The 25,611-nt window shown below is 34.1% G+C and overlaps 2 protein-coding genes across 21 annotated transcripts in view; both read left to right on the top strand.

Moving 5' to 3' along the window:
- Positions 1 to 5,199: 5,199 nt before the first annotated feature.
- Positions 5,200 to 25,611, top strand: part of LOC126699831 (disease resistance protein RUN1-like) — a 104,757-nt gene continuing 84,345 nt past the window's right edge. The window contains exon 1 of the mRNA XM_050397807.1: positions 5,200 to 5,329. The gene's annotated coding sequence lies outside the window, so the exon portion shown is untranslated. The remainder of the gene's footprint in view (positions 5,330 to 25,611) is intronic.
- LOC126699880 (TMV resistance protein N-like) overlaps positions 5,325 to 25,611 on the top strand; it is a 113,174-nt gene continuing 92,887 nt past the window's right edge. For 9 of the 20 annotated variants that reach the window (XR_007646912.1, XR_007646913.1, XR_007646908.1 and 6 more), the window contains exon 1: positions 5,325 to 5,763. Coding sequence is in view for 1 of the 20 variants with exons in the window: in XM_050397848.1 (XP_050253805.1) it covers positions 5,400 to 5,763 (364 nt within the window). In the remaining 19 variants the exon portion in view is untranslated. Of the gene's footprint in view, positions 5,921 to 15,150; positions 16,235 to 16,550; positions 16,767 to 16,868; positions 18,856 to 21,619; positions 21,967 to 22,053; positions 22,286 to 25,611 lie in introns of those variants that run through there. The other 11 variants (XR_007646904.1, XR_007646901.1, XR_007646895.1 and 8 more) reach the window with 6 other exon arrangements.

Raw genomic sequence — 25,611 nt, 5'->3', positions numbered from 1 at the left:
TATTCTAGTATGAGGCATTCATTATAATTGTGTTTGCATAAAGAATTTATATTCTACTATTTAAAGAAAGCATAAAGTACTAAGATTATAATGGAATATTTAAATAAAGAATAAAATTTAAATTCAATAAATAAATATATATATATATATATATATATAACAATAATGACTTGTAAATTGTGAGGTCTTAAAAGTTTATATGGCATAATAATATTATAAAGTTAACCAAAAGTCAAACAACTTCCACTTATATATTTTGTAGATAGATTATAGATAATGTAAAATTATAGTTTATTTTTAGGTAAAATACTATTTTGGTCCTTAAACTTTACCAAAAGTTTGTTTTTTGTCCCTAAACTTTAAAAAGTTCTTTTTTCATCCCTAAAGTTTGTAAAGATTTTTTTCAATAGTTTAGAGGCAAAAATAGGGATAATTTTTTTTTTTTTAATAGTTTAGGGATGAAAACAGACTTTTTGTAAAGTTTAAGGACATAAACAAAACATTTTCAATAATTTAGGAATAAAAGATGAACTTTTCAATAATTTAGGAACAAAAATGAATTTCTTAAAGTTTAAGGATGAAAAATAAATTTTTGATAAAATTTAGGGACTAAAATAGTATTTTACTCTTTATTTTTTAATATCCAACTTTTATTATATAATATATACTTTTATTTATTTTTTTATTTATAAATTTAGTTCAGTTTTCACAATCCTTATACAAGATTTTACAAGACTCTATTTTTTTCCCTAGACCCATTTAAATATTTCTTTTTATCAATTTTCTCTTTCTAGTTTATTTATGCTTTAATGAGTAGGATAATTAATTTCATTCTAAGATTAAGAAAAAGTTGGTACCACCACCAGTTCATCACAATTAGAAAGAACAGTAGAAAGAGTTTATAAGCGGTATGAAAATGTACATAATATATTAATTAGGTGAAAATACCATTTTAATCACCAAAGTTTGGAGTTATTGTCAATTTTTTAAAAAAAATTTATTTATGAGGGTTATTGTATTCTCTACATTTTGTTATTGCCAATTTGGTGGTTTTTATTATAAATCAAATTGACAATAATATATAGGCGGAAATGCACTTTTGGTCCTTACATTTTGGGTCGTTTCACAATTTGGTCCCTAAATTAATTTCACTCCTAGGTCAGTCCCTAATTTTAGAAAATCGTTTTTATTTTGGTCCTTGCCGTCAACCCAGTAACAGAAAAATCTGAGGTGGCAGACGGAATGCACTGTATGCACAGTAAATGCTGACATGACTAATAAAATAATAATAAAATATTTTATTTGGCATTTTCTAAATGCCATGTCAACATTTTCTAAATAAAAATATAAAAATAATTTTTATTTTCCAATTTTAGTTTAATTCAAAAAAATAAAAAAATGAAAATAATAGAAAAACTGAAACCGTAGCTATAGTTCATATAAGAAAAAAACAAAGCTGTAGGGACACAATTTGTAACGACCCACACATAATTGTGGGCTCGTACGTAAAGGGCCTAAACAATACGATTTGTAGAGCGTGGGGTTAAAAGGCTAGGCTTTAGTCATCGGACAGTGGTTTAATCATGGTTTTTATGGAGGTTTATATGAGCGTAGACCTAGCTAAGCCTTCCGTCGATGCGGTTTGTAAGGTTTAGGTCCTCGGACCGTGTCCGAGGAGCGTAATACCCTTCTCCTTCTCCCTTTTGTAGGGCTCCTTCCTCCGGGGGATCCCCTTTCCCCTTGGCTCCCTTTCCCCTTGGCTCTCTTTCCCTTTTATACTAGTATTCACTTTCTTCTCAGTGTCCACGTGTAAGTTTTACTTTCTGGGATGTAGACCTGTCCCATCAGCCCATACCTGAAGTGGTTGGAAGTAGACGTAAAAGTTGAATAGTATGGTGGAGAGCATGGGCCTGTCAGATGCAGAGTTCTTTATTACAATATTGGCTGCTTTTTCACTTGTCTTGTCCTTGCATTAAACTCGTCCTTTTTCTTTAGGTGTCCTGTGAGATGTTGAGCGTGAGATCGTCCTCGGCCACATCCTTGGGCCTTTTTGGGGCTTTCATTATGCGTCCTCGGCAATAGGTCTCCTCGGCCTGGGTCTTGGGCCCTGAATGTAAAGTGGGCCGGGACCTCAAATTCTCCGGTCCCACAATAGGCTTGAGTCCGAGAACCATACAATGCCTTGGTTCTATCCAAAACCTTTGTTTTTTTTCTTTCAGGTAGTTGGTTTCCCCATAGGCTTGAGTCCAAGGATTATACAATGCCTTAGTTCTGTCCAAAACCTTTGTTTTTTCTTTCAGGTAGTTGATTTCCCCATAGGCTTGAGTTCGAGGATCATACAATGCCTTGGTTCTGTCCAAAACCTTTGTTTGTTTCTTAGGTAGTTGGTTTCCCCATAGGCTTGAGTCCGAGGATTATACAATGCCTTAGTTCTGTCCAAAACCTTTGTTTGTTTCTTTCAGGTAGTTGGTTTCCCCATAGGCTTGACTCCGAGGACCATACAATGCCTTGGTTCTGTCCAAAACTTTTGTTTTTTTTCTTTCAGGTAGTTGGTTTCCCCATAGGCTTGAGTCCGAGGATCATACAATGCCTTGGTTCTGTCCAAAACTTTTGTTTTTTCTTTCAGGTAGTTGGTTTCCCCATAGGCTTGAGTCTGAGGACCATACAATGCCTTGGTTCTGTCCAAAACCTTTGTTTTTTCTCAGGTAGTTGGTTTCCCCATAGGCTTGAGTCCGAGGACCATACAATGCCTTGGTTCTGTCCAAAACCTTTGTTTTTTTTTTTTTTTTTTTTTTTTTTTTTTATGGGGGGGCTTGCACCTTGGGTGATTCACCCCAGTCAAGGTGTAAGACGTTGACCTGACGTTGAAAGCTCCTAGAACTGTTCGCGTTGTTAACGTTTCAAAGCGCAGCCCCTAGTGGAACTTTACGTTAGGATAAGGCAGCGGGCTGCTGGAAATGATGGGAGGACTTTTTGTTCCACCGCCTGGACCGCCGCACAAGCCTTTTCCACAGACGGCGCCAATTGTAGGGACACAATTTGTAACGACCCACACATAATTATGGGCTCGTACGTAAAGGGCCCAAACAATACGATTTGTAGAGCGTGGGGTTAAAAGGCTAGGCCTTAGTCACCGGACAGTGGTTTAATCATGGTTTTTATGGAGGTTTATATGAGCGTAGACCTAGCTAAGCCTTCCGTCGATGCGGTTTGTAAGGTTTAGGTCCTCGGACCGTGTCCGAAGAGCGTAATACCCTTCTCCTTCTCCCTTTTGTAGGGCTCCTTCCTCCGAGGGATCCCCTTTCCCCTTGGCTCTCTTTCCTTTTTATACTAGTATTCACTTTCTTCTCAATGTCCACGTGTAAGTTTTACTTTCTGGGATGTAGACCTGTCCCATCAGCCCATACTTGAAGTGGTTGGGAGTAGACGTAAAAGTTGAATAGCATGGTGGAGAGCATGGGCTTGTCAGATGCAGAGTTCTTTATTACAATATTGGCTGCTTTTTCACTTGTCTTGTCCTTGCATTAAACTCGTCCTTTTTCTTTAGGTGTCCTTTGAGATGTTGAGCGTGAGATCGTCCTCGGCCACATCCTTGGGCCTTTTTGGGGCTTTCATTATGCGTCCTCGGCAATAGGTCTCCTCGACCTGGGTCTTGGGCCCTGAATGTAAAGTGGGCCGAGACCTCAAATTCCCCGACCCCATAAAAGCTTTTTTAGATTGAAAGGAATTAGGGTTTGGAGAGGGAGAGGGGGAGAGAGAGACGGACCAGATCGAACTCGGGATTCGAGTTCCTTGTGCTAGAGGAGTTCTTGCGGTACTCGGCCACCGCATTATGGCGTCATGTTGGCTCTTTCGCTTCGCTCATCTTCGCACTTTTGAAAATAGAGAATGCCCAACTCTGAAGAAATCGAACCAAGGTGGTTTTTAACTTGAGAAAGAAGTAGCCTCTTCAAGTTGTTGAGGTGGAGATCGATGGTTGTGGGTTTAAATTGGGCTCAGATTGGTGGGGTGTGGCCATGGGTCTTCACTTTTCAGCCATAGGTCGGTGGGGAAGATGGGTTTTCAGCCATGGGTCTTAGGGAAGAAGAACAAAAAAGCTATGGAGATTCGGCCATGGTGGCACACCTATTCCCGATCTACCATAGACGAGCCACCCTAAGCCTTATCTCCTCCGCCTATGACTTCCCCTGTGGTCCGATTTTCTTCTCCTTTCTCATATTGCAAAACTTTGTTCCTCTTGTTCTAGGTTTTTTTGTTTTTGTTTTTATGAGAGGATGTGGAGTTCTTTGATTTTATGGGTTTTTTGTGTTTGTTTCCCAAGAAAATTTCTGGGTTTGTGGGTTTGCTAGAGATTGGGTTAGTTACTGTGTTTATGGGTTTGTTTCTTGGATTTATTTTTTGTTTTTCTGGATTTGATGGAGATTGGGTTTGGTTGCTGGATTTGGATTTGGGGTTTGCTAGAGATTGGTTTGGTTGCTTCTTGGATTTGGAAAGAACATGAAGAAAATTTCCTGTTAGTATTTAATTTAATTTTTTCTTCTTGTTTTCGTTTGTGTTCTTCTAATATGGGTTTGAGTTCTCAGTTGATGGGTTTGGTCTGTGAAGAACACGAAGAACAAGTTAAAGAACATGAATATTAAGAAAAAAAAATTTTAATCAAAATTTTAAATTAATTATATTTAAGGTTTTTCTTTAGATTTAAATTTTTTTTTTAAATTCTGATGTGGCTTTTAAAAAAATTAAAATGCTGACATGGCATTTTGAAATTGGCAAATAAAATATTTTATTAGTCATGTTAGCATTTACTGTGCACACAATGCATTCCGTCTGCCACCTTAGATTTTTTTGTTACTGGGTTGACGGCAAGGACCAAAATATAAACGATTTTCTGAAATTAGGGACTGACCTAGGAGTGAAATAATTTAGAGACCAAATTGTGAAACGATCCAAAATATAAGGACCAAAAGTGCATTTTCGCAAGAGAGAGAGAGAGAGAGAGCAAATGTACTGGAAACTGCTTGGAAGGACTCCACAGTACAAATGTTCCCAACCAACCAATCAAAGAGTAATTTTCCAATAACTCTTCTTTTTATAACCCGGTCATCATTCTATATAAACTGTGCAGGTTGCTGTACTGCGTTCTAAGCCAAGTGCAAGCCTTTGATATCTATCTATATAAACTTGTTCCTATCAGTCCAAATTTCCCATACCAGCGTTGCCTACACCTCTATCTATTCATCTTACTAGAGCTAGCTTTACGTTCCTTGCCATAGGGCATTCTTCTTACAGAAAGTAAGATCTCATAAAGCTCTGATAACTCTCTTTCCAGGTTTCCATTTTCTTTGTTCTGCAACTTTCTTTGTAACTTTTCCACAAAAAAGCTAGTTACTAAGTTTCCAATGGCTTCCACTAGCTCCGAAACACCTTCTTTATCATTGTCATCATCTTCTTCTTCAATTCCTGGTTCAAACTATGATGTTTTTCTCAGTTTTCGGGGTGAGGACACCCGCCATAGCTTTACAGACCATTTATACGAGGCATTTAGATTGAGAGGCATTGAAGCCTTTAGAGACAGCGAAAAACTCCAACTAGGACAAGAAATTGCTTCTGAGCTCATACAAGCAATAGAAAATTCCCAGTATGCAATTGTTGTTTTCTCAGAAAAATATGCCGATTCTAGGTGGTGCTTGGATGAACTTGCTGAAATTGTTGAATGCAAAAAAAATAAGGGACTTAAAGTGGTGCCTGTCTTTTACCACGTAGGTCCCTCCGACGTACGGAAGCAGACTGGGCCGTTTGGAAAAGCCTTTGCCGAACATAATAAAGATGACAGAATCGACGGAGAGAAGATCCAGAAATGGAAGGATGCTCTGAGAGAAGTGGGGAATTTATCCGGCAAGCATTTAATTTCACATCAAAGGTACACAGTGATTTTTTTTTAGTAGTGTTTACACTGTTACGATTACACAGTTTAAAGCATTTGCACGGGTGAGTGTAAAAAGTTATATATATTTTAATATAAAGACTTTTTTTTTTTTTTTTCTATTTTACTTATTCAATTTTCAAAGAGTCTTACGTCTAATTATCTATTTCAAAAAACATTTCATTAAAATAATAATATATATATATATATTTTTTTAGTTTTTTCCTCTTTTTTTCATATTCAAAAACCGACATTCTTTCTTAAAAAAAAAAAAAAAAAAAAAAAAAAAAAAAACCCAACATTCGCATTCTTCTTTTATTCTTGAAATACATAAAAAATAAAAAATAAAATGAAAAATAAATTATGTTAATATAAATTACCAGTCCAAGCTTGCCACTCCTTGAAGCCACTGCCCTGCTTACTCTCTGGTCTCTCTCTCTCTCTTAAGAGACTCCGTGATCCCACCAAACACTTATTATAATTGAAAATATTAATTTCTTCATTTTCTTTTTAAATCACCCAGCCAAACAGAGGCTAAAGGGACTAGTAGGGGGGATTGGAGAATGTTAGTACTGTTGGTCAGTAACTGTAAGGGATAAAAATAATAAAACCACGGTTGTTCAAAAAGTCGAGAATTAACTTGTTTAGTTCGTTATCAACTATATATTTTCACATGATTTTACATTATTTGATGTCGGTGAATTTTGAGATTAACTAAATTGTTGTACTTTTTCTATTATACAAACAAGAGCATGAGTGTACTACTACCACACTTAATGTGGGTACTTGCCCTGTCATTAAGCAGTGTTTGTTTGCTTTGGGAAGCCCTCGCGGATTTGTCACGAAGGGGTGGGAATCCAGGATCTTCACCATTTTTGGCTTTATACTTTTGTCTCATATCGCTTAAGTAATCCTTCCATTCATGCTCTATACACACATTCAAGTTCCAAGGGAACATAAAGCATGAGTGGGAGGATTACTTAGGTAATATGGGACAAAAGTGTAAAGCCAAGATCCTGGACTCTCACCCCTTCGTGACAAATCCGCGAGGGCTTGGCTCCCCAAAACGGACAAGGCAAATACCCACAACAGCCTTTATTCTTTTTCATTTTTTTTTTTTTGACTGGATAATTGGTTTATTGGGGGATCGAACCCCCGAGCTTGACAAGGCACTAGGGCCCGGCTACCACTCAGGCACAAGGCCCGGTGGTTATTCTTTTTCTTTTACTTATCTGCAATTTATGTTTCTTTTACCATGCACCCAAGTCAAAAAAGCTGTCTCCTTTAGAAAACTTTAAACATAAAGAATGGAATAAAGAATGGAAAAAATTATAATAGAAGTAAGACTAGGTGAACACAAAGAGATATATATATATATATATATATAAAGATTGAAAAAAAATATAATAAAAGCAAGACTAGGTGAATACTCTATACGTTTACATGGAATTTTAGTATCAGGCCCAAGAAAATTCTTCTTGGCCCCCTAGTATGATCCTGAGCCCAAACATATAACAAAAATTAGTCCAATGAACAACAAAATTAAACCCAAACAACAACAAAAATGTAGATCTCTAACCCATTTTTTAGCCCTTCGAAAACATGAATTTTTGACAGATCCTACTTCTATTAATTTAAAAAAGAAAATTCCTAAATTCATACTGATACCGGTCAAATAGAGAGAGACTCGCCTTCTTCTCTTCTACTGCATAGCAGTACAAGCCACACCCACACGCCGCTAGCCATCCGATTTACTCATTGGTATTTTTCTCAAAGTCTCTCTCTCTCTCTCTCTCATTAGTCATTACTTCTCTCTCACTTTACTGTAAATTCTGTAATGCTGTATATGGGACAAAATAGCTAAATACCACTATTGGCTGAAATATTTGGCAATCTACTACTGGTTTGGAAATATATAGGAATTTACCATTATTTGAGAATTCGAATTTGTGAACCTCGAGTTTGCCGTATACCTCAAGTTTCAGGAATTTAAGTTCTTTGAAAAAATATCTTTCGAGTTTGCTATACTATTTTTTATGGAACTTAAAGTTATACGGCAAACTTGAGTTTCACAAATTCGCATTTCAAAAAAGTAATAAATCCCTAATTATTTTGTAAATAGTGGTAGATCGCCAAATATTTCGATCAAAGATAGTATTTGGCCATTTTGTCAGCTGTATATGGGTTCAATAGTTTTAGTAAATTTGGTGTTTAATTTGTTTTTAATAAGTATTGATTGACTGACTTAAGTACGTAAAGGGTAGTGGCAGTGGGGTTGCTTTTTTAAAAAGAAAGAAAAAAAAAAAAACATTTAGTAGAGATAGAGATCACAGTGGGGCTATCTGTATAATAAGGTTGAGTGTTTTTTATTTTTGGAAAGACTTTTGTCTTTGAGTTTATATTCTGTTTTTTCTTTTGGTCACTTTTTTTTTTTTAGTTGAGAAGGTTTATATAAAAATTTATGGTACATTGTCAGATTGTCTAGTGGAAGCAATACTTCGCACTTAGGTAATAAGGATTAAAAATGCTACACCACATGGGCTATGGAGAAATTATTAGGCCCATTAAAAGGACTGTTGAAGTGGTCTGTCCTCCCTACCAACGAAATAGTGTTACCTATACAAATATGTGAGTCAATTTCCTAATCAATATAATAAATAAAAAATAAAAAATTATCAAGTGATGTCCACTTGCATAAGTGACAACGCTTTATTGGTTGGAAAAATCAAGGAGGACCACTTCAGTAATCCTTTGGTGAACCTAATAATTTCTCCAAGTCATGACACCTTATTTAATTGCTAATACACAAAAAGAAAAATTAGCTAATTTTATAATGAGAATTTATAAGTTTATAATTGGTAATTGTCTGTGTATGGATTGGGGTCATTATTTTTCAACTTACTAGCTTAAAATTTAGTTTTTTTTTTTTTTTTTTTCCTATTCCTATTTGTCATATCTATTTCATTGAGCAGTCCACCTTATTTTAAAATTTTTTTTTTTTGTCAAGTTTGTAATATGTGTTTATGTGCATTAAATATTATGGCATTCTTAGGCTCACTTAACACCCTTCCTTATATGTTTTTTGTTTTTTTTCGCTTTGGAATTTTTTCTTATCTTATTTACTTAGAAACAATAACTAGTCTTTTTGTTAGAAGACTATTCAACATATAATGAGATAATGTACATAAGTTTTATGGGTATATCAACTATGATAGATGATCTCATACATTAAAGCGAAATTATTTCGACATTTAGTATGAAATCAATTACAAATGATTTTCAAGATTTAAAAGAATGTCCAAATTTTATTCTCATAAATAATTGTATTGCAACATATTAGGAAACAATTATCTTGTGCCTTTTCATTTTGTTGATATTTTGTTAATATTAAATGAATTCTAATTTGGATTTTCACCAACAAATTTTTTTTATTTTTTATTTTTTATTCTTCCACCCCTCTCAATCGGAATGTTGGCTTTGTCCCTTGTTTGTGGCAGTTTAGAGTGTAAAAGTTTCAATCTTCCCAAATACACAGAAGGTGAACAATCTCTCTCTCTCTCTCTCCCTATTATATCCAGAATTAATAGATTTCCTAATAATTTACATGAAATGTGAAATCAAATGTTGCCAAGAGAGTGACAATGACTATATCCAAAAACAAAAGGCCAAAATAGAAAGCACACTCTCTCTTCATCTCGATTCTAGAAGAAACCAGACTCTTTTTAATTTTTTTAATTTTTTATCGATCTATCCCTTTCTTTGTTTTTCCTTCTATTGCCGAACTTCTCTTATTTTTGTTTCACACTTTCACTTACCAACTTATTACTCATTTTCCCCTATTCTTCAATCAACCATTCACCCATTTGTTATTGTTGCTAATTAAGGTTCACCTACTATCACCCACTCTTGACTTTACTTTCTTAGTCATTACTCATTAGTCAATCAAGTCTTTCAAGTTTTTTAAAATACTTTTTACGTTTCACGTTTTATTTTTATTTTTTTACTTTCATTTTTAGACTTATCACACAAGCCAGTGAGGCAGTGACCCACGTGATGTATAACCTTGCTCTCTCGAAACGGCACCAAAAAATTATTGTAGCAAATAACATTGCAGCAAAAACATACTAACAAACCACCAGTGACCCTCCCACTAATTGAAGATTCTATTGTACCACCCTGCCCAAGATTCCACCGAAACGTAGTAGCCGCTTTAAGAATTTTTTTTTTTAATTTTTTTTTAATTTTATGGAATGATTAAGAAACTTAAGTTAAATAAAATTTAATAAAAAGATAACTTGAATATATTGAGTTATTGACAAAAAAACATACACATGCGCATGTGTGCAAATCCATGCAATTTTACAAGTTTTTATATTTTAAAATCATTACATGATAATTCATTATAAATTTTCATTATCTATTGTTAATGTAGATAAGTATGACAATTTTATTTTGTCAAGTTCGTATAATTTCTTTTATTATTATACAATTTTTTTTTAAAAGAGTTTCAACATATAATATCCAATCTTGATAATTGCTTTTTATTACCAAACTAAAACACTAACTGATTTTTGGTTTTATACATTTAGTAAAGTAGATTTTATTACTCCAACGTAATGACCATTGCTATTGGGGGAAAGGCCTAAATTCCCTCAATGTTTATGTATGAATCAAAATAAATGACTACCAAGCAATAGCAATATATATGGAAACAAAATCTTGGCAAGCGCAAAAGGAACACAATCACACAGGAACACCTACTTTTACAAGGGAAACCATCCAGTGTAGAGAGAAAAACTACGGAGTAGCTGTGAAAAAATCCTCTATGAAAATAGAGATTGCAACTCTCAAGATTATGCCAAACTTGAGTTCACAATAAATTGGAGATGCAACAAATAAATCTCAAGGAGTAAAATACAATCTCACAAAACCTAGTAAGATCTTCATTTGAACACTTTAACTCTCTATGGTTATAGCACTCAAAATCCTCATAGAGAACTCTACCAATTTATCTTCCTTGTGTATAGCTTGAGTAAAAAAAAATACTCCTTATTATGTTTCACTCTCACATACTCTCGTTATGTTTCCCTCTATATTTTTGGATTGCATCTCTTAAGCTTTCTAAGTTTCTTTGTTTTTCTCTCTTTAGTTTTTGGAACTGAACTCACTGAAGCTCTCCTCAAAATGGTTGAATGGCCTTAATGTTTTGGTTCAGCCTTTCTCTTTTTCTTCAGCATTGTTAGAGCACTTGCACCAGTAGGTATAAAAAAGAAAAAGTGCACAATTTTACACATTTTTGTTCAATATTTACCCACATTAGTCTATCTATATTACTGTGCATATCCAATATTGCTACATTAACCGTGCATATATATACGTTTATTGTAGTTTTCTAAAGCTTTCTAATTGATTATTTTATTTTATTTTCTCTCTCATCCAAATCTCTATCTTCCCCTACCCTCTTCCTCCTTTACCTTCTCTTGAATCCAGCAACATATAAATCATCAAACTCATTCTAAATCTAGATCCAAATTCATCAAACACATACAAATTCATCTAAATAATCAAACCCAGAAAGCAAAAGAAGAAGGAGAAGAGAAAGAAGATGCTGAAGAGGAAGTAATAACAGCAAATCCGCCCTAAATCACCACTTTCTCCACCCAAAATTTTTACTTTCTCTGCCCCAAATCATTGCCCATAATCAAACCCAAATTGCAAACCCAAAAACACCATCTATGATCGAAGAAGAAGAAGAAATAATAAAAAAAATAGAGATAAGGAAAAGAAGAAGAAAGAGTTATGTGCTTAGAGAAGAAAAGAGAAAGAGTGTTAGGTGGGGGTAGGTGTGAAATAATAAAAAAATTAAGGAAAAATATTATTTTAATAAAAGAGTGTATAATAGATTAATTGATGTGTGTGTTTTTGTAAAGTGCTCGTGTAAAATAGAGAAAAATGGGTTCTTATGCTAAAATAGATGGAAAATTTTAGACGAACTAATGCGAAGGCTCTTAAAGTCTTAGAGCATTAGTATTGGGGGTGTAAAAATTGCTATTTTAGCAACAAAGACATCCAAACCCTGCTTTATCTAGGTGTGGGTTGCTAAAAAAGTTTGCCACCTTGCTACATTAAGTAAGTAACAACTTACTGTAGTGGTAAACTTAAAAATCATTATTTTATTTGCTTTTCTCTCTCTATTCACTAACTCTATATTCTCTCTCCTTTAGATCTCTCAAGCCTCCTCTCAAACTCACCCATTCTCTCTTTCAACTTCTTCAGTTTTTTTTTTCTCTCTTTGATTTACTCTCTCATCTCCTCCCTCTCTCTTCTCTCTCTCTCTCTCTCTCTCTCAGATGTGTGGCGGTGGAGACGTTCTTGTGGTGGATATCTTTTTGGGTTATAGGTCGGGTGGGCTGTGGGTTTCTAGTGGGTAGTGGGGTGATACGACGGTTGTGGTGGTGTGGAGGTCGTGAATTATGGGTTTTAGGTTTTGGTGGGTCATGCGATGATGGGTTTTGGTCTATGGTGTGGTGGATTGTGGCGGTGAGTTGGTTTGGTGTGGTGGAAAGTTGCGGCTGTGGTATCACAATGGGTTTTTTTTTTTTTTTTTTTTTTTAATTTGATTTTTGGTATAGGAACTATGTGATGATGGTGGCTGCTCCTAGTTGTGGTTGTTTTTGTGGTTGTGGTGGTGGAGATTGATTTTCGATGAGGGTGGTGGCTGTTGCTAGTTGTGGTTGTGTTTGTGGTAGTGGTGATTGATTTTTGGTGGGGGTGGGGTTGCTGTGGTTGATTATTTTTGGCAATAGGGTTTGATCTGTAGGCGAAGAGAGAGATGATATGAAGTGAGACAGGTAATGAGGAAGAGAGAGAGAGAGAGAGAGAGTGAAATTAATAAAAAAAATTAAATAGTATTGGGTATGATGTGAAAAATAGAAATGGGAATGATTGGTGAATTATAAAATGAGATTGTAAAATAAAAAAAAGTAGCTTTTTTGGTGGTAAAATAGGCGTTTTATTTTACAATCCCGATTGTGAATGCTCTTAGAGATATATTGGGCTAATATGTCTCTAGCCTAATATGATACGCCAAACCTATATTTATATATATCTAAAAACTGAAGCGTAGCATTTATTATTACTTCGCTCTTTTTGAACCATATTAGCAGTCACGTCACTATTTTTTTTTTCATCTTTACCGATTATCTATTGCAAAATTAATTATTTGTGGCCAACGTGATGCATTTCACGCCATCATAAACTTTAATTGTCTATTGTCTATATTAAAAGCTCATTTCAACATTGAGTGTCATTTTCTTTTCATCTCTCTCTCTCTATATATACACACATACACACACATTAATGAATGCAATAAATTTTGCTACTCAATCATTGAGCCACATCATCCACTTTTTTCTACCTCTTATTTTCTCTTTTAAACTTTTCTTCTCACTACTCTAAAAAAAAAAAAAAAATCTTTTTTTCCCTATTAGTCCACACCTATGGTTGCACTTTCTCCAACTTTTCCCTTCCCTTCTTTCCTCTTTACCTCCCCCATTACTCTCCACCTCACCATTACACTTCCTTCATTCTTTTCTCATTCTTATAATTTGACTCTTCTTTTTCCCATTTTATTTTGTATAAATTTGATATTATTTCTTCCATTAATTCAATCCATATTTTTCCCACACAAATATTATGAGTACTCTCTCTCTCTCTCTCTCTGGGTGAATTTATGCTTTTTCTTATAATTTTAATTAAGGTTGATTTTTTTAAAAAAAATATGTGTTTAGAATTTGTGTTTTTTCAATTCCCATCACAAACTTCTCTCTCTCCATTTTATAGCTTTGGTTGAATTTTGGTTTGGATTAGTACTTAGTTTTTTCTTGTTTTTCAAAATAGGAATTTGAATTTATATCAAAACACAATCTACATAACTATGAATTTGAATATGCCTACCAATTGTTTGAATGTAAGTTATTATAAAGTATTTCTTTTGTTCCTTTGGTTTTATTGTAATTTTGGTTAAGATAACATTATAATTTTGTGATGAGTTTTGATTATCATGATAATCTCCTTATTCCTTAAGAGATGAGAATTTTGAATAATTAATTTGAAACTTATAAAGTTTAGTTGTATATTAAACAAATAAAAACACTACAACAAAAGTTAGAAGGATATGGTTCACCTTAAAAAAATATAAATAAAAAATAATAATATAATGATATATTTGTAGAGATAAAAATGACAATACGTGAAGAAAGTGTTACTTTTTATATATTACATCTCATTACATAATATTTATATGGGTTTGCTTAACTCTAGTACCATTTCAACTAGACACCTCATTTTGTTTTAAATATATAATACCAAGTAGTAATGAGTTTTAATCTTTACATTTTATTTAGTTCGTGGGTGATGTGACAGTTTTTTATTAAAATAAAAGAAAATTCTAGTTAAAAAAATTCTGAAAGTAAGCCAAACCCTATTTATATATATTCCCCTGTATTATGTGGGTCTATGGCTTGTATATCTTTAACAAGTATGTGCAGCATGCCTAAAGTCAGTAAGTCACTGCCCAAGGAATTGGCAAGCTGACTACCTCACTAATGAGGTGTTTTATCAAGTGTGGGCTGGACCTAGGGTGCTGTGATGCACCCAACAATTGCTAGCCTAAGCAATGGGAGCTGTTATTACATAGTCCGGGACTATGCTCCCTCTCTCTCAAAAAGGGGTGGGTCCCACTAACCATGGGGCCCACCCCTCTCTGAGAGGTAAGGGAGCATAGTCTTGGATTATGCAATAATTTTCCGCAATGGGATTGGATGATGACATTGAATTTTCTCATTCTGACTATTTTGCTCATTTTCCCTCCCTTTCTTAGGTTTTTTCTTCTTCTTCCCCATCTCTTGTAAATACTCTGATTGCAAGGTTAGGATCTTGGGACATACGGAAATGTTTCACATGAAACTATATCTAAAGATGCAAAACAAAATAATGATTGAAGACATAAAATCTAGGAATCTTCAAACACAATTGTTAAAATGAACTATAACACAACACTTATATGGATGGTTCTTTTGAGTTTGGATTGAAGCATTCAATTAGATTTATGTGTCCCAATTTCAGTTTTAACCAACTATACTAAATGCCATATATCTACCAAATTTTATTTTGGGTCCCATCATGGTAGGTGAGACTCACTTCTTATTGTTCTCTTCTTTTTGCAGCTCTGAGGCAAAAGTTATCCAAAACATTGTGCAATGGATATCAAATAACTTGAGTTATAAAATCGAAACTAATGAACTAGTTGGAATAAGTTCCCGAACTAAGGATTTGAAGTCACTTTTAGCTTTAGAGTCAAAAGATGTTCGCTTTATAGGAATTTGGGGGATGGGAGGAATGGGTAAAACAACTCTAGCAAAAGTTGTTCATAAAACGTTTTCCAATCAATTTGAAGCTAATAGTTTTCTTCATGATGTTAGGAGGAAATCTGAAAATGGTTTACATGGGTTACAAAAAAGACTTTTGAAAGAGCTTTTGTGCGGCATAGATATGGATATACAAGATGTTGATGAGGGAGTTTTCATCATAAAGAAAAGGTTACATTGCAAAAAGATTCTTCTTGTTCTTGATGATGTAGATGATTTAAAGCAATTGGAGAAGTTAGCTGGGGGGCATAGCTGGTTTGGTCCAGGTAGTAGGATTATCATAACAACAAGAAATAAGAGCTTGCTTGAGACACATGATGTAAATGAAATATATGAGGTTAAAGAATTGAATGATGGCGAAGCTCTTCAACTTTTTAGTTTGAAAGCTTTTGGGAAAGGCCATCCTGATGTTGATTATATGGAGCTATCCCAAGATTTTATAAGTTATTCTCATGGCCTTCCTTTAGCCCTTGAGCTTTTGGGTCTCTCTTTGTTGAAAAAAAATAAAGTTTTCTGGAAAGGTTTGTTAGACAAGCTAAAAAAATCTCCAGAAAGAGGTATTATCAAAGTACTTAAAATAAGTTATGAGGGACTAGAACCAATTGAAAAAGAAATTTTCCTCAATATTTCATGTTTCTTTTGTGGAAATGATCAAGATAGTGTCTTTAAAATATTAGATTATCTTGAACTTGTCCCTGAATATGGATTAGAGATTCTTAAATGTAAAGCTCTCATCAAATTGGTAGGCAATCTATTATGGATGCATGATTTACTCCAAGAAATGGGTCGGGATATAGTTTTTCAAGAGTGCCCTGACAATCCTTTGAGGCGTAGTAGATTGTGGTTGTATAAAGACATTGAAGATGTGCTAGAAAGAAATAAGGTATGATGTTATTTAAAGAACATGAATAAATACTTTATTATATTTAGTTCTTTGATGACCTCACAATTTGCCACAGCATTTACAAAAATTTGATGACATTTGTGACTATGATTGATAAAACCATCACTTTCACATGGGTTTACCAATTTTTCTTTATCATTCACAATCACATAGGTTAGGACTGTGGCAATAGTTATCGCACAAAAGTTGTGTACATAGAGTTTCTCTATTACATTTTTAATGTAGTTTAACATAGCATAGTTTTGGTAATTATACATTTTGCAATTCACTAATAGCTTTTGTTCATGATTATTAGGAAACAGAAGAAATTCAAGGCATAGTCCTAAAGTTATTCAACCCAAAAGTGGCACATTGGAATCTTAAATCCTTTTCAAAGATGCATTGTCTGAAAACGCTCATAATTGATAATGTCGACCTCAAGAATGATCTCAAATATCTTCCAAGTGGCTTAAGATTTCTTGATTGGAGTGGGTACCCTTCAAAATTGTTTCCATCAAGTTTCAAAGCCAAGGTAATTTAGGTATCATTTTTATTTTTAAGCGTCATTAAACTGTAAGATTTTGTAGAAGCTAATTGTTTGTTATTTGTTTTGTTTTGTTTTGAGCTTTAACAGTCTTTTGAGAGGTTGAAAGCCATCAAATTGAACAAGTCCCCGAAACTTATTAAAACCCCTAACTTCACCGATTTCCCCGTTCTTAAGGAATTGGAACTTAAGGATTGTATAAATTTACTTGCCTTGCACCCATCAATTGGAGTTCATAAAAAGCTCACTCTTCTTAATCTAAAAGGTTGCAAAAACCTCAAAAGTCTTCCAAGAAAGCTTGAAATGGAGTCTCTTGAGATTCTTATTCTTTCCGAATGCTCAAAAGTAAAAAGTATTCCAGAATTTGGAGAAAATATGAAAAGTGTATCAAAGTTTTACTTAGATGGCACTACTATTACAAAATTGCCCACTTCGATTGGGAATTTGACAGGTCTTGTTTTATTGAATGTAAAAGATTGCAAAAACCTCATGACTCTTCCTAGCACCTTTTTAAAACTCAATTCCCTTGAAAAACTGCATCTTTCCGGATGCTCAAAACTACTAAAGATCTTGGGGGCTACTGAATTTTTAGAGGGTTTTGATGAGACTGGGACTGCTAAAAAACTTAAAAAACTATTTATCAGTGGAGTTAAGCAAAGAAGTACCAATCCCTTGGATTTGTCAATTACTTCTCTATCGAGTTTGTGTTCTTTGAGCAAATTGGAGACACTGGATTTAAGTTATTGCAATCTCAATGCAATCCCCAATGCTATTGGTTGCTTATCCACTTTAGAAATTTTAATTCTAAGAGGAAATAATTTTGGTTCCTTCATGCAAAGAAGTCCCGATCCCTTGGAGATGTTATTGACTTCTCTATCGGAGGGTTCATGTTCTTTGAACAAATTGGATCTAAGTTATTGCAATCTCAATGCAATCCCCAATGCTATTGGTTGCTTATCCACTTTAGAAATTTTAATTCTAAGTGGAAATAATTTTGGTTCCTTCATGCAAAGAAGTCCCGATCCCTTGGAGATGTTATTGACTTCTCTATCGGAGGGTTCGTGTTCTTTGAACAAATTGGATCTAAGTTATTGCAATCTCAATGGTTTCTCCGATAGAATTGGTTGCCTTCCCAGTCTAGAAGAATTAAGTCTAAGTGGAAATAAGTTTGGTTACCTCCCGGAAAGCATCGCTCAACTAAGTAATCTGTTATTTTTGGGCCTGAAAGATTGCCCGAGTCTCCGATCATTACCAAAGCTTCCATATCGGCCAGAGAGTAATCCCTTTGATTTATCACTAAAGAGTCAACATAGGAGGAGGCCTACTCCTTTTAGTGCAACTGGAAATGGTCCTACCCATACATATTTGGGGAAAGAATGGCCACAACTGGGTCTCGATCAAGACTTCATTGCAGATATATACGGGTTTGTAGACTCACAAGCGACACTTAGTTTTGGAAGTGAAATTCCAGAGTGGTTTGAGCTTCAAAATATCGGGGCTGAAATTAATATTAAAGTACCTTCTCATTTGTGCGATGAATTGGCGGGAATTGCTAGCTGTGGTGTGATTTGCTGTCGTCAACTGGTCGACATTGTCCAACATGACTGCTATTTTATATGTAATGGAAACATTATTGAATCAATTTTAATAATTGGTCCAATGACTCAGGATTTATCAGATCGGCTTTTCCTAGCCTATTTTCCTAAAGCAACGAGCAATTGGAAAGAATATGTTGTGAATGGATTCGCTAAGTTTGGCATTAGATATCGAGCCCATGGTTCAGGCATGGAGGTGAAGGAATGCGGAATTCGTTTGGTGTACGAGAAAGAGGTTGAAAGTTTCCAAGAAAATCGCAATCGAATGAGGGTTGAGAGAATAAAGAAACAGAGGGAAAAAGACATTGATGAAATCAATCCACTTATGGCTGAGAGTCAGAGAAGCAACAACAGCTTCATTATTTCTGAGGGCTGGACCGGGATCAATTGAGTACCACGAATGTGGTGAGGAGTTACACGATTGGGAGGAATCTAGAGAGTGACCAGGAAGGCTAATCCACTTTTTTTTCTCTTCATTGCCTGTAAGTCACTGTCTTCTTATTTCAAGTTCTGCTAATTGCTGCATTTCGTTTTCTCTTAGTTTACATGTATTAATAATAGATTGACCACCATGTGTTTGATTAGAGTTGTCAATGGGACTCCTAGCAAATTCACTAATTGCTAGGGTCATTTTGGTGTCTGCATTTTCTTTCTCTCAGTGCACATTTATTAATGCAAAAGACATCATCTGCTTGAAAGCAAAGTAAACATCAAAATTGGAAAGCTTTTGTTGCCAAACGTACTAGTTTATTGTTTGTTTTCTTCCGTTTAACACAAAATTTGTACTTTTATTTGAGTTTAATAAGTTTGTAGACTTGTTTTTAACACAAAATTATTAAATTATTATTAAGCCAAATAAAATAACATGTCTTTGATTTTTTTTTTTTTTTTTACTTCTCTCTTTCTCCTACAAAATTCAAATTACATACTTGAGACCTCATTTTCATATTTGCAAGGTTCTTTCATATATACTATGAAAAGGGTATTAAATAAAAAAATATAGAATTACTTTTTATTTTTGTTATTATTGTTATAAGTCTAAGAAGTTAGAATGCTAAGAAGAAATACAAAGAAAAAATTATTAAAATAAAAGAACAATAAGAGATAGTAAATTTTGATGAAGATGAAGAAAATGTGAATGACAAAATAAATTTGTAAGATGAAGAACATGATGATAACATTGACTTAGATGGAGTTGATTAGGAAAAATGATGAATTTGATGAAAATTAATTATTATTTTGGCTCCTATGTCATGTATTATATATCACTTTAGAGTTTAATCAATTAGAATGTGTATGTTATAAAAATATGTTAACATTTTTTTATAAATTTATTTATTTAACTTTATTAAATATTATTACATAATTAATGATTAAATTAGTCATTAGTTGAACATATTCTAAATTCATAATGAACATACCTTTTTTTTTGGGGGGGGGGGGGGTGATATGCTTTTATATATATGTATATTTATAATTTTTTTTTAAATATTATTAAGTTTTTGTGTATCTTGCGGTACATAATACGATACGATATATGATACAGAAAAATAAAAAAATTGATTCACGATACTATTCATGTTTTGACAACCATGCTTAGATCTGCAGAGTATGCAAACTTTGAATCTCTCCCCAACCTCCTCATCACTGCCCTCCCTGTCCTCATTTGAGAAATCCAAAAGCACAACATCATTATTTTTGCATGACAGGTTTTTCAAAATGAATAAAGTAGAATTCTATGAATTTATGATTGTGATTGAGGACAAAGTTTGGAAAGTTAATAATGTCACTAATTGTAATCAACAAATTAGGTGAAGATGCAAGAGGCACGCACCATGAATTAATAATTTCAATTGAAGGAAATAATGTCACTAATGGAAATCAACAATTACTGTGAATAATAGATAGTATTGAACTTTAAGTACAAAACAGCCTTTAGCCATTTGCTTCCATTGTTTTGCAATGTTAGGAAAACATCTTACACTTCATCATCCCATGTGATGTTTGTGTAGAGGCATGGGTGAGACCTTAACAATCTTTGAATTTCATTTAAAAGTGACATCTTTTTCCTCTCCATTTTGTTAATTATATTTTCATTATTTTCTTTATTTTATTTTCAAACATTCAGGAGTTTAATAAAATATATGTAATGTCAATTTTGAATGGAAAGGGTGGTGTCAGCCTATCATTTGCATTGCCTTGTTGAGCTGTAATATTAATAGTTTAAACTCATTTTGTACATAACATTGCTTGTTAATTATGGAAGTTTCACATATATGCTTAGATTAGGCTAGAGTAGAATTTCTATTTTGTATTAAAAAAAATTATGGAAGTTTTTACCATATGAATTTTTGTGCTTTGGGCTCTTGATATTCTTGAATTTTCAAGACTTATATCAAATCATAACCAAGGCAAACCATACTAGATCATTTTACATTTCGTCTTTATGGTAATTAGACTCATGCAGGCAAGCAACTGTGTAGACAAGGTTGAAAATTGGAGGAGGTAGTCTGCATAGATTTGTAAACCCTACCTTACTTTTTATCATTGTTTTGATGTATTTTGTTTAGAATTTAAGTTTTGTCACATTTTCATTGTTGTTTTTTCATTTTAGCCTGATGTATTACATTTCATAGTGAATTGATAATTCACCTTTATTGAAATACAAGTACATATATATAAAAGGTTCGTATTTTATTGGATGTCCCCAAGGTAAAGGGATGTCCAATGAAATTGCATAGGTTCTTGTTGTGGCATATGTGCTAGTCAAAGATACTTTCAGGTGAAATTTTGAATTAGTTTGAAAAATCCATAGCCAAAATAATTCTAAAAGAATTTTACAAATTCCTATTTGTGTTGTTGACAAGCTTATTAGGCCTTATTCTAAATCTGGAGGATATTTGGTTGAAAAAGGATAATGGCTAGTGCATACTAGGAATTGTAGAAACCATGCTGGGAGGTCCTTTATTAATCTTTCTGGCACAACTATAAGTGAAGACCCTGAGCTTTGGAACTAGTTATGTAGGTTACAATTACCTTTAAAATGATTGTCCTCCTTTGGTTAATTTTATTGAATTTTCTTCTTGTGTGGGCAGAATTGAGAAGGCATCTAAGGACTCAGTCATTTATGTCAACAATACTAAAATCTTAGACCATTATTTTTTTATTTTTTTTTTTTATGTAGAGAAATCTGGTTTGGTTTGATCTGTACATTAGACTAATTTCATTGAGCCTTACTTGATTCAGGCATGGATGAAGAGCTGGATGAAGGGAATGAGTTTTGGGGATCTTAAAGTACTCATTGTCTTTTTTTCTCTATTTTATGGTCTATTTGGACTAATAGGAACAAGGCAACTGTGAGGAAAGAGCCTTTCTTTGCCACAAATGTGGTCATGTATTGTAAATTTTGATTTCAATGTGCAGGGTAACTAACAGTTCATAAGCCTTGATAGCAACAGGATAAGCAAGTCTAAGTGTTCCAACTAGCAACCAACTCCGTTGGAGACAAGCTGCAAGCATAGGAGAAGGAAATAGAGGGGATCCAGCTTCTTTTGTAAGATAGAGAAGGTGCATTTCCATGGCTGGTTGTTTCAGTTGAGCTGTTAAAGATACTATATGACAGCTGCTTTATTGGCTTTCTGTGAAAGATTTTTGAAGCTAAAAGCTGTGTTAACAAACAGGTGGCAGAGTTGGCCAATAGAGAGGCTGTGTGGTGAAGGACATTCAACAGTTTACAAATGTTTGGATTTGACAGGTGGACAGATGTCCTAGCAGAGCCTTGATCCCTAGCAACCCTTTGCCCATAAGTTCTTCATGAACATTAGCTTGGATAACTGGAAGCAAACTCCGAATCTTGTACTCTTTTCTTCTTGTGCTGTTTTGGTTTCTTTGTTTCAATGTACAAAAAAAGAATGGCAAGACAAAGCATTTTGTTGGTGTTTTGAAAAGCAGTAGAAATCATGTGCTGGAGAGCAAGTAAACATCGACACTGGAAGCTTTTATTGCCAAAGGTATATTGATTTATTGTTCTATCCCATGTTGTTTTCTTCCATTCAGAATTAGGCTTCTAGGTTTCGCTTAGTCCACAAGAACAAGCTCATTAGTGAAGGCATGACAGATTGACAGGTAGTTCAAAATGAATAAACTAGAATTCTAATTCTTATATATTTCTTTCTTTTCCTTTCCATATAATATGGTTTGCTTTATGTTAAAGTATGCACAGGGGTTTTACTTATTTGGAACTGTTAAAAAGGCTTTTTTTTTTTAAACCTGTCCATTACAAGTGATTTCATTCAGCCTTACTCAATTCAAGCTTGGATTTAGAGCTGGCTGAAGGATGTCAGTAACAATTTAAAAAACTTAAATTACTTCTCAGAGTTGTTTGTCTTTATTTTATGGCCTATTTGGACTTATAGGAACAAGGCAAGGGAGATCCTTTCCCTGCCGCTAATGTGGTCATGCATAGTAAAAGTTTGATTTCTATGTGCAAGGTAACTGTCAAGAACTAAAGGAAAGCCTCAACAGCAGCAAAAGAAGCAAAACCCAGACCTTTATAGTCTTTCAACAAGCAACCAATCCTGCTGGAGAAGAGTTGCAAGGGTAGAAGAACTAACTGGAGGGGATTCATTCAGTTTTGTTTGTAAAACTAGAGGCTGGTTGTTTGAGCTGGACTAAAGAGGGTGGAATAGAAGTAATAAAGAGGTGGTGGCAGAGCTGATGAAGGACATTCAGGTGTTTTGGAACAGTTGACAGATGATCAGGTTTGGACAGATGGACAGAAATCTTCTGGAAGGGCCTCAAATCTCTAGCAAGTAGCAACCATTGCTCCTAACTTATTTGTGAACATTAGCTTGGATAGCACATAGTGGGTTCCTAATCTTGTACATTTTTATTCTAGTGCTGTTTATGTTCCTTTGTATGAATGTATCATGGTGCAAATCCATCACCAAAGTCATAATTTTTTTTTTTTAAGAACAAAATAGAAATCCATAGAATTTTAAGATTACATTTGTTGTTTAGAGAGAAATTCCTTATAATATATGTTGATGACGACAAACAATCAGGCCGTCATTTTAGTCTCTCAAAATTATCTTTCATTTTGTTTAACATAGTAGAATAATTTTTGGTGGTTGTTTTCTCACTTTCACATCTAGTAGAAATTAGTAGAGTAGCACTAGTGTTTATGATTCTGCTTTCTTTACCATCAGTCACCCTTGGTGCGATGGTCACTCCACAAGTATAAATACTTGTGGAGTGTAGGGGGGGCAAGGACCGGAATTCAAGTCTCCAAAGCATTTGAAAAACCCACCAAAACAATTCTTGTTTTGAATTTAAGGGCTCTTTTCGTTAAATGATACCACTTTTCTAATTTAATGGCATGACAAGGTTTTGTTTTCAGTTAATACTATTATTTTAGGAAGCAACAACATCGTTTTGTCATTAAAGAAGAGCGACACACTTTTGTTAGTTGATAGTGATACTGTTCACTTAAATAGCCATTGGTACAGCTCAACATAACCAATGGTAGAGGGGAGGGAACTTGAGAAAGTACTAAGGAAGCACACTAGCAAACGATCTGAAACCCTTATTTACATAGCTCATGACAAAAATTCATTAGGAAATTCATAATTTTTTTTAATTTTTTATTTTACACCTCAATAGATCTCCACGGAATTTAAGATTACATTTTCAATCTCAGATATATCGTGTAAAAAAGTTCTTGATTGATAACGTCAAAAAACAAATAACTGAATGAGTTAAATCGAAAAATCGCCAATCCAAACTGGTTTAGCCATCAAAGTATGGGGTCTGAAGTTGAAGTGAATATAGAAGAAACTTTTTCTCATTTGTGTAAAGGCGCTGGCACAATTTATTTTACTACTGCTACAAGGACAAGGAAAACATGCACTCAATACAAGAAATGCGGGTTGCTTATTCATGTATACAAGAAAGACGCAGAATATTTCAACCGATTTATGGCTCAGAGAGGCAACAATGGCTTCACTCCTTATGAGGGCTTTGATGTTCTCCAAAATAATTTTGGCATTTCGACAGTGATAGTGGAAGGTTACGAAGCCATGCGAAGCCATTGTAACTATTCTGAGGAGTCAAGTGAGTATGAGGAATGTGGTCTGGAATCTAGTGTGAGTGACCTCAAAGGTTGATAAAACTTTTTTTCTCTTGATTACCTGTAAGTCACTGTCTTTCTTCTCAATTCAAGCTCTGTTGGTTGTTGCAATTTCTCTTTGTACATTTGTTAATGGATTGCCCACCGTGTATTTGATTAGAGTTGTAAATGGCACTCCTAGCTTTGAAGAGAAAGTTCAAAAGGTGAATAATGTTACTTATGGAAATCAACAAATACTGTTAATATATTCTTTTTCTTCTTCTTTTTTTGTTTTCCCATGTTCTTCTTATTTTCAGACATTTATTACCTTAATAGATTATAAAAATATAATGTCAAGTTTGAATGGAAACGGTGCTGTCAGCCTATCACATGCATTGCCTCATTGATCTGTAATATTAATAGTTTAAAACTCATTTTATACATAGCATGCTCTTTAATTATGGAAGTTTTTATCAAATGACTTTTTTGCTTTGGGCTGATGATGTTCTTCAAATTTCAAGACCCATTTCAAATCATGACCAAGGCAAACCATCCATGCCCATTTCACATATTCATCTTTATAGTAATTAGATTTAAGCATACAAACAACTTTGTAGACAAGGTTGATAGATGGAGAAGGTTGTCTTGTTAGAATTGTAAGCCTTGTTGTACTTGTTATCGTTTTTTTAATGCATCATGTCTAGAATTTAGGTGTTGTCACATTTTCCTCATTGTTTTGTCATTGCAGCTTGATGTATTGCATTTCAAAGCGAATTGAAAATATACCTATTATAAACATCCAAGTATATACATATGGTTCCAACTTTATTGGATGTCCCCAAAGGACATCCAATAAAAATGCTTAAGTTCTCTGAAATTTGAGGCAGATGTGCTAGACAAAGATACTCTCGGGTGGAGTTATGAATTAGTTTGAAAACTCCATAGCCAAAATGGTGCTGAGAGAATTTTACAACTCCTGTTGGTGTTGCTGACATGCTCATAAGGCCTCATCCCAACTCTCGAGATTAATTGGTAGAAAAAGGATAATGGCTGTTGCATACCAGGAATTGTAGAAACCAAGCTGGCTAGTCTTTTATGATCTTACTGGCCCAACTTTAAATGAAGACCCTGA

The sequence above is a fragment of the Quercus robur genome, chromosome 9 (assembly GCF_932294415.1).
Source record: "Quercus robur chromosome 9, dhQueRobu3.1, whole genome shotgun sequence".
Lineage (NCBI taxonomy): Eukaryota > Viridiplantae > Streptophyta > Magnoliopsida > Fagales > Fagaceae > Quercus > Quercus robur.
The sequence above is the reverse complement of the archived record's forward strand: the minus strand, read 5'-3'. Positions and strand labels throughout refer to the sequence as shown.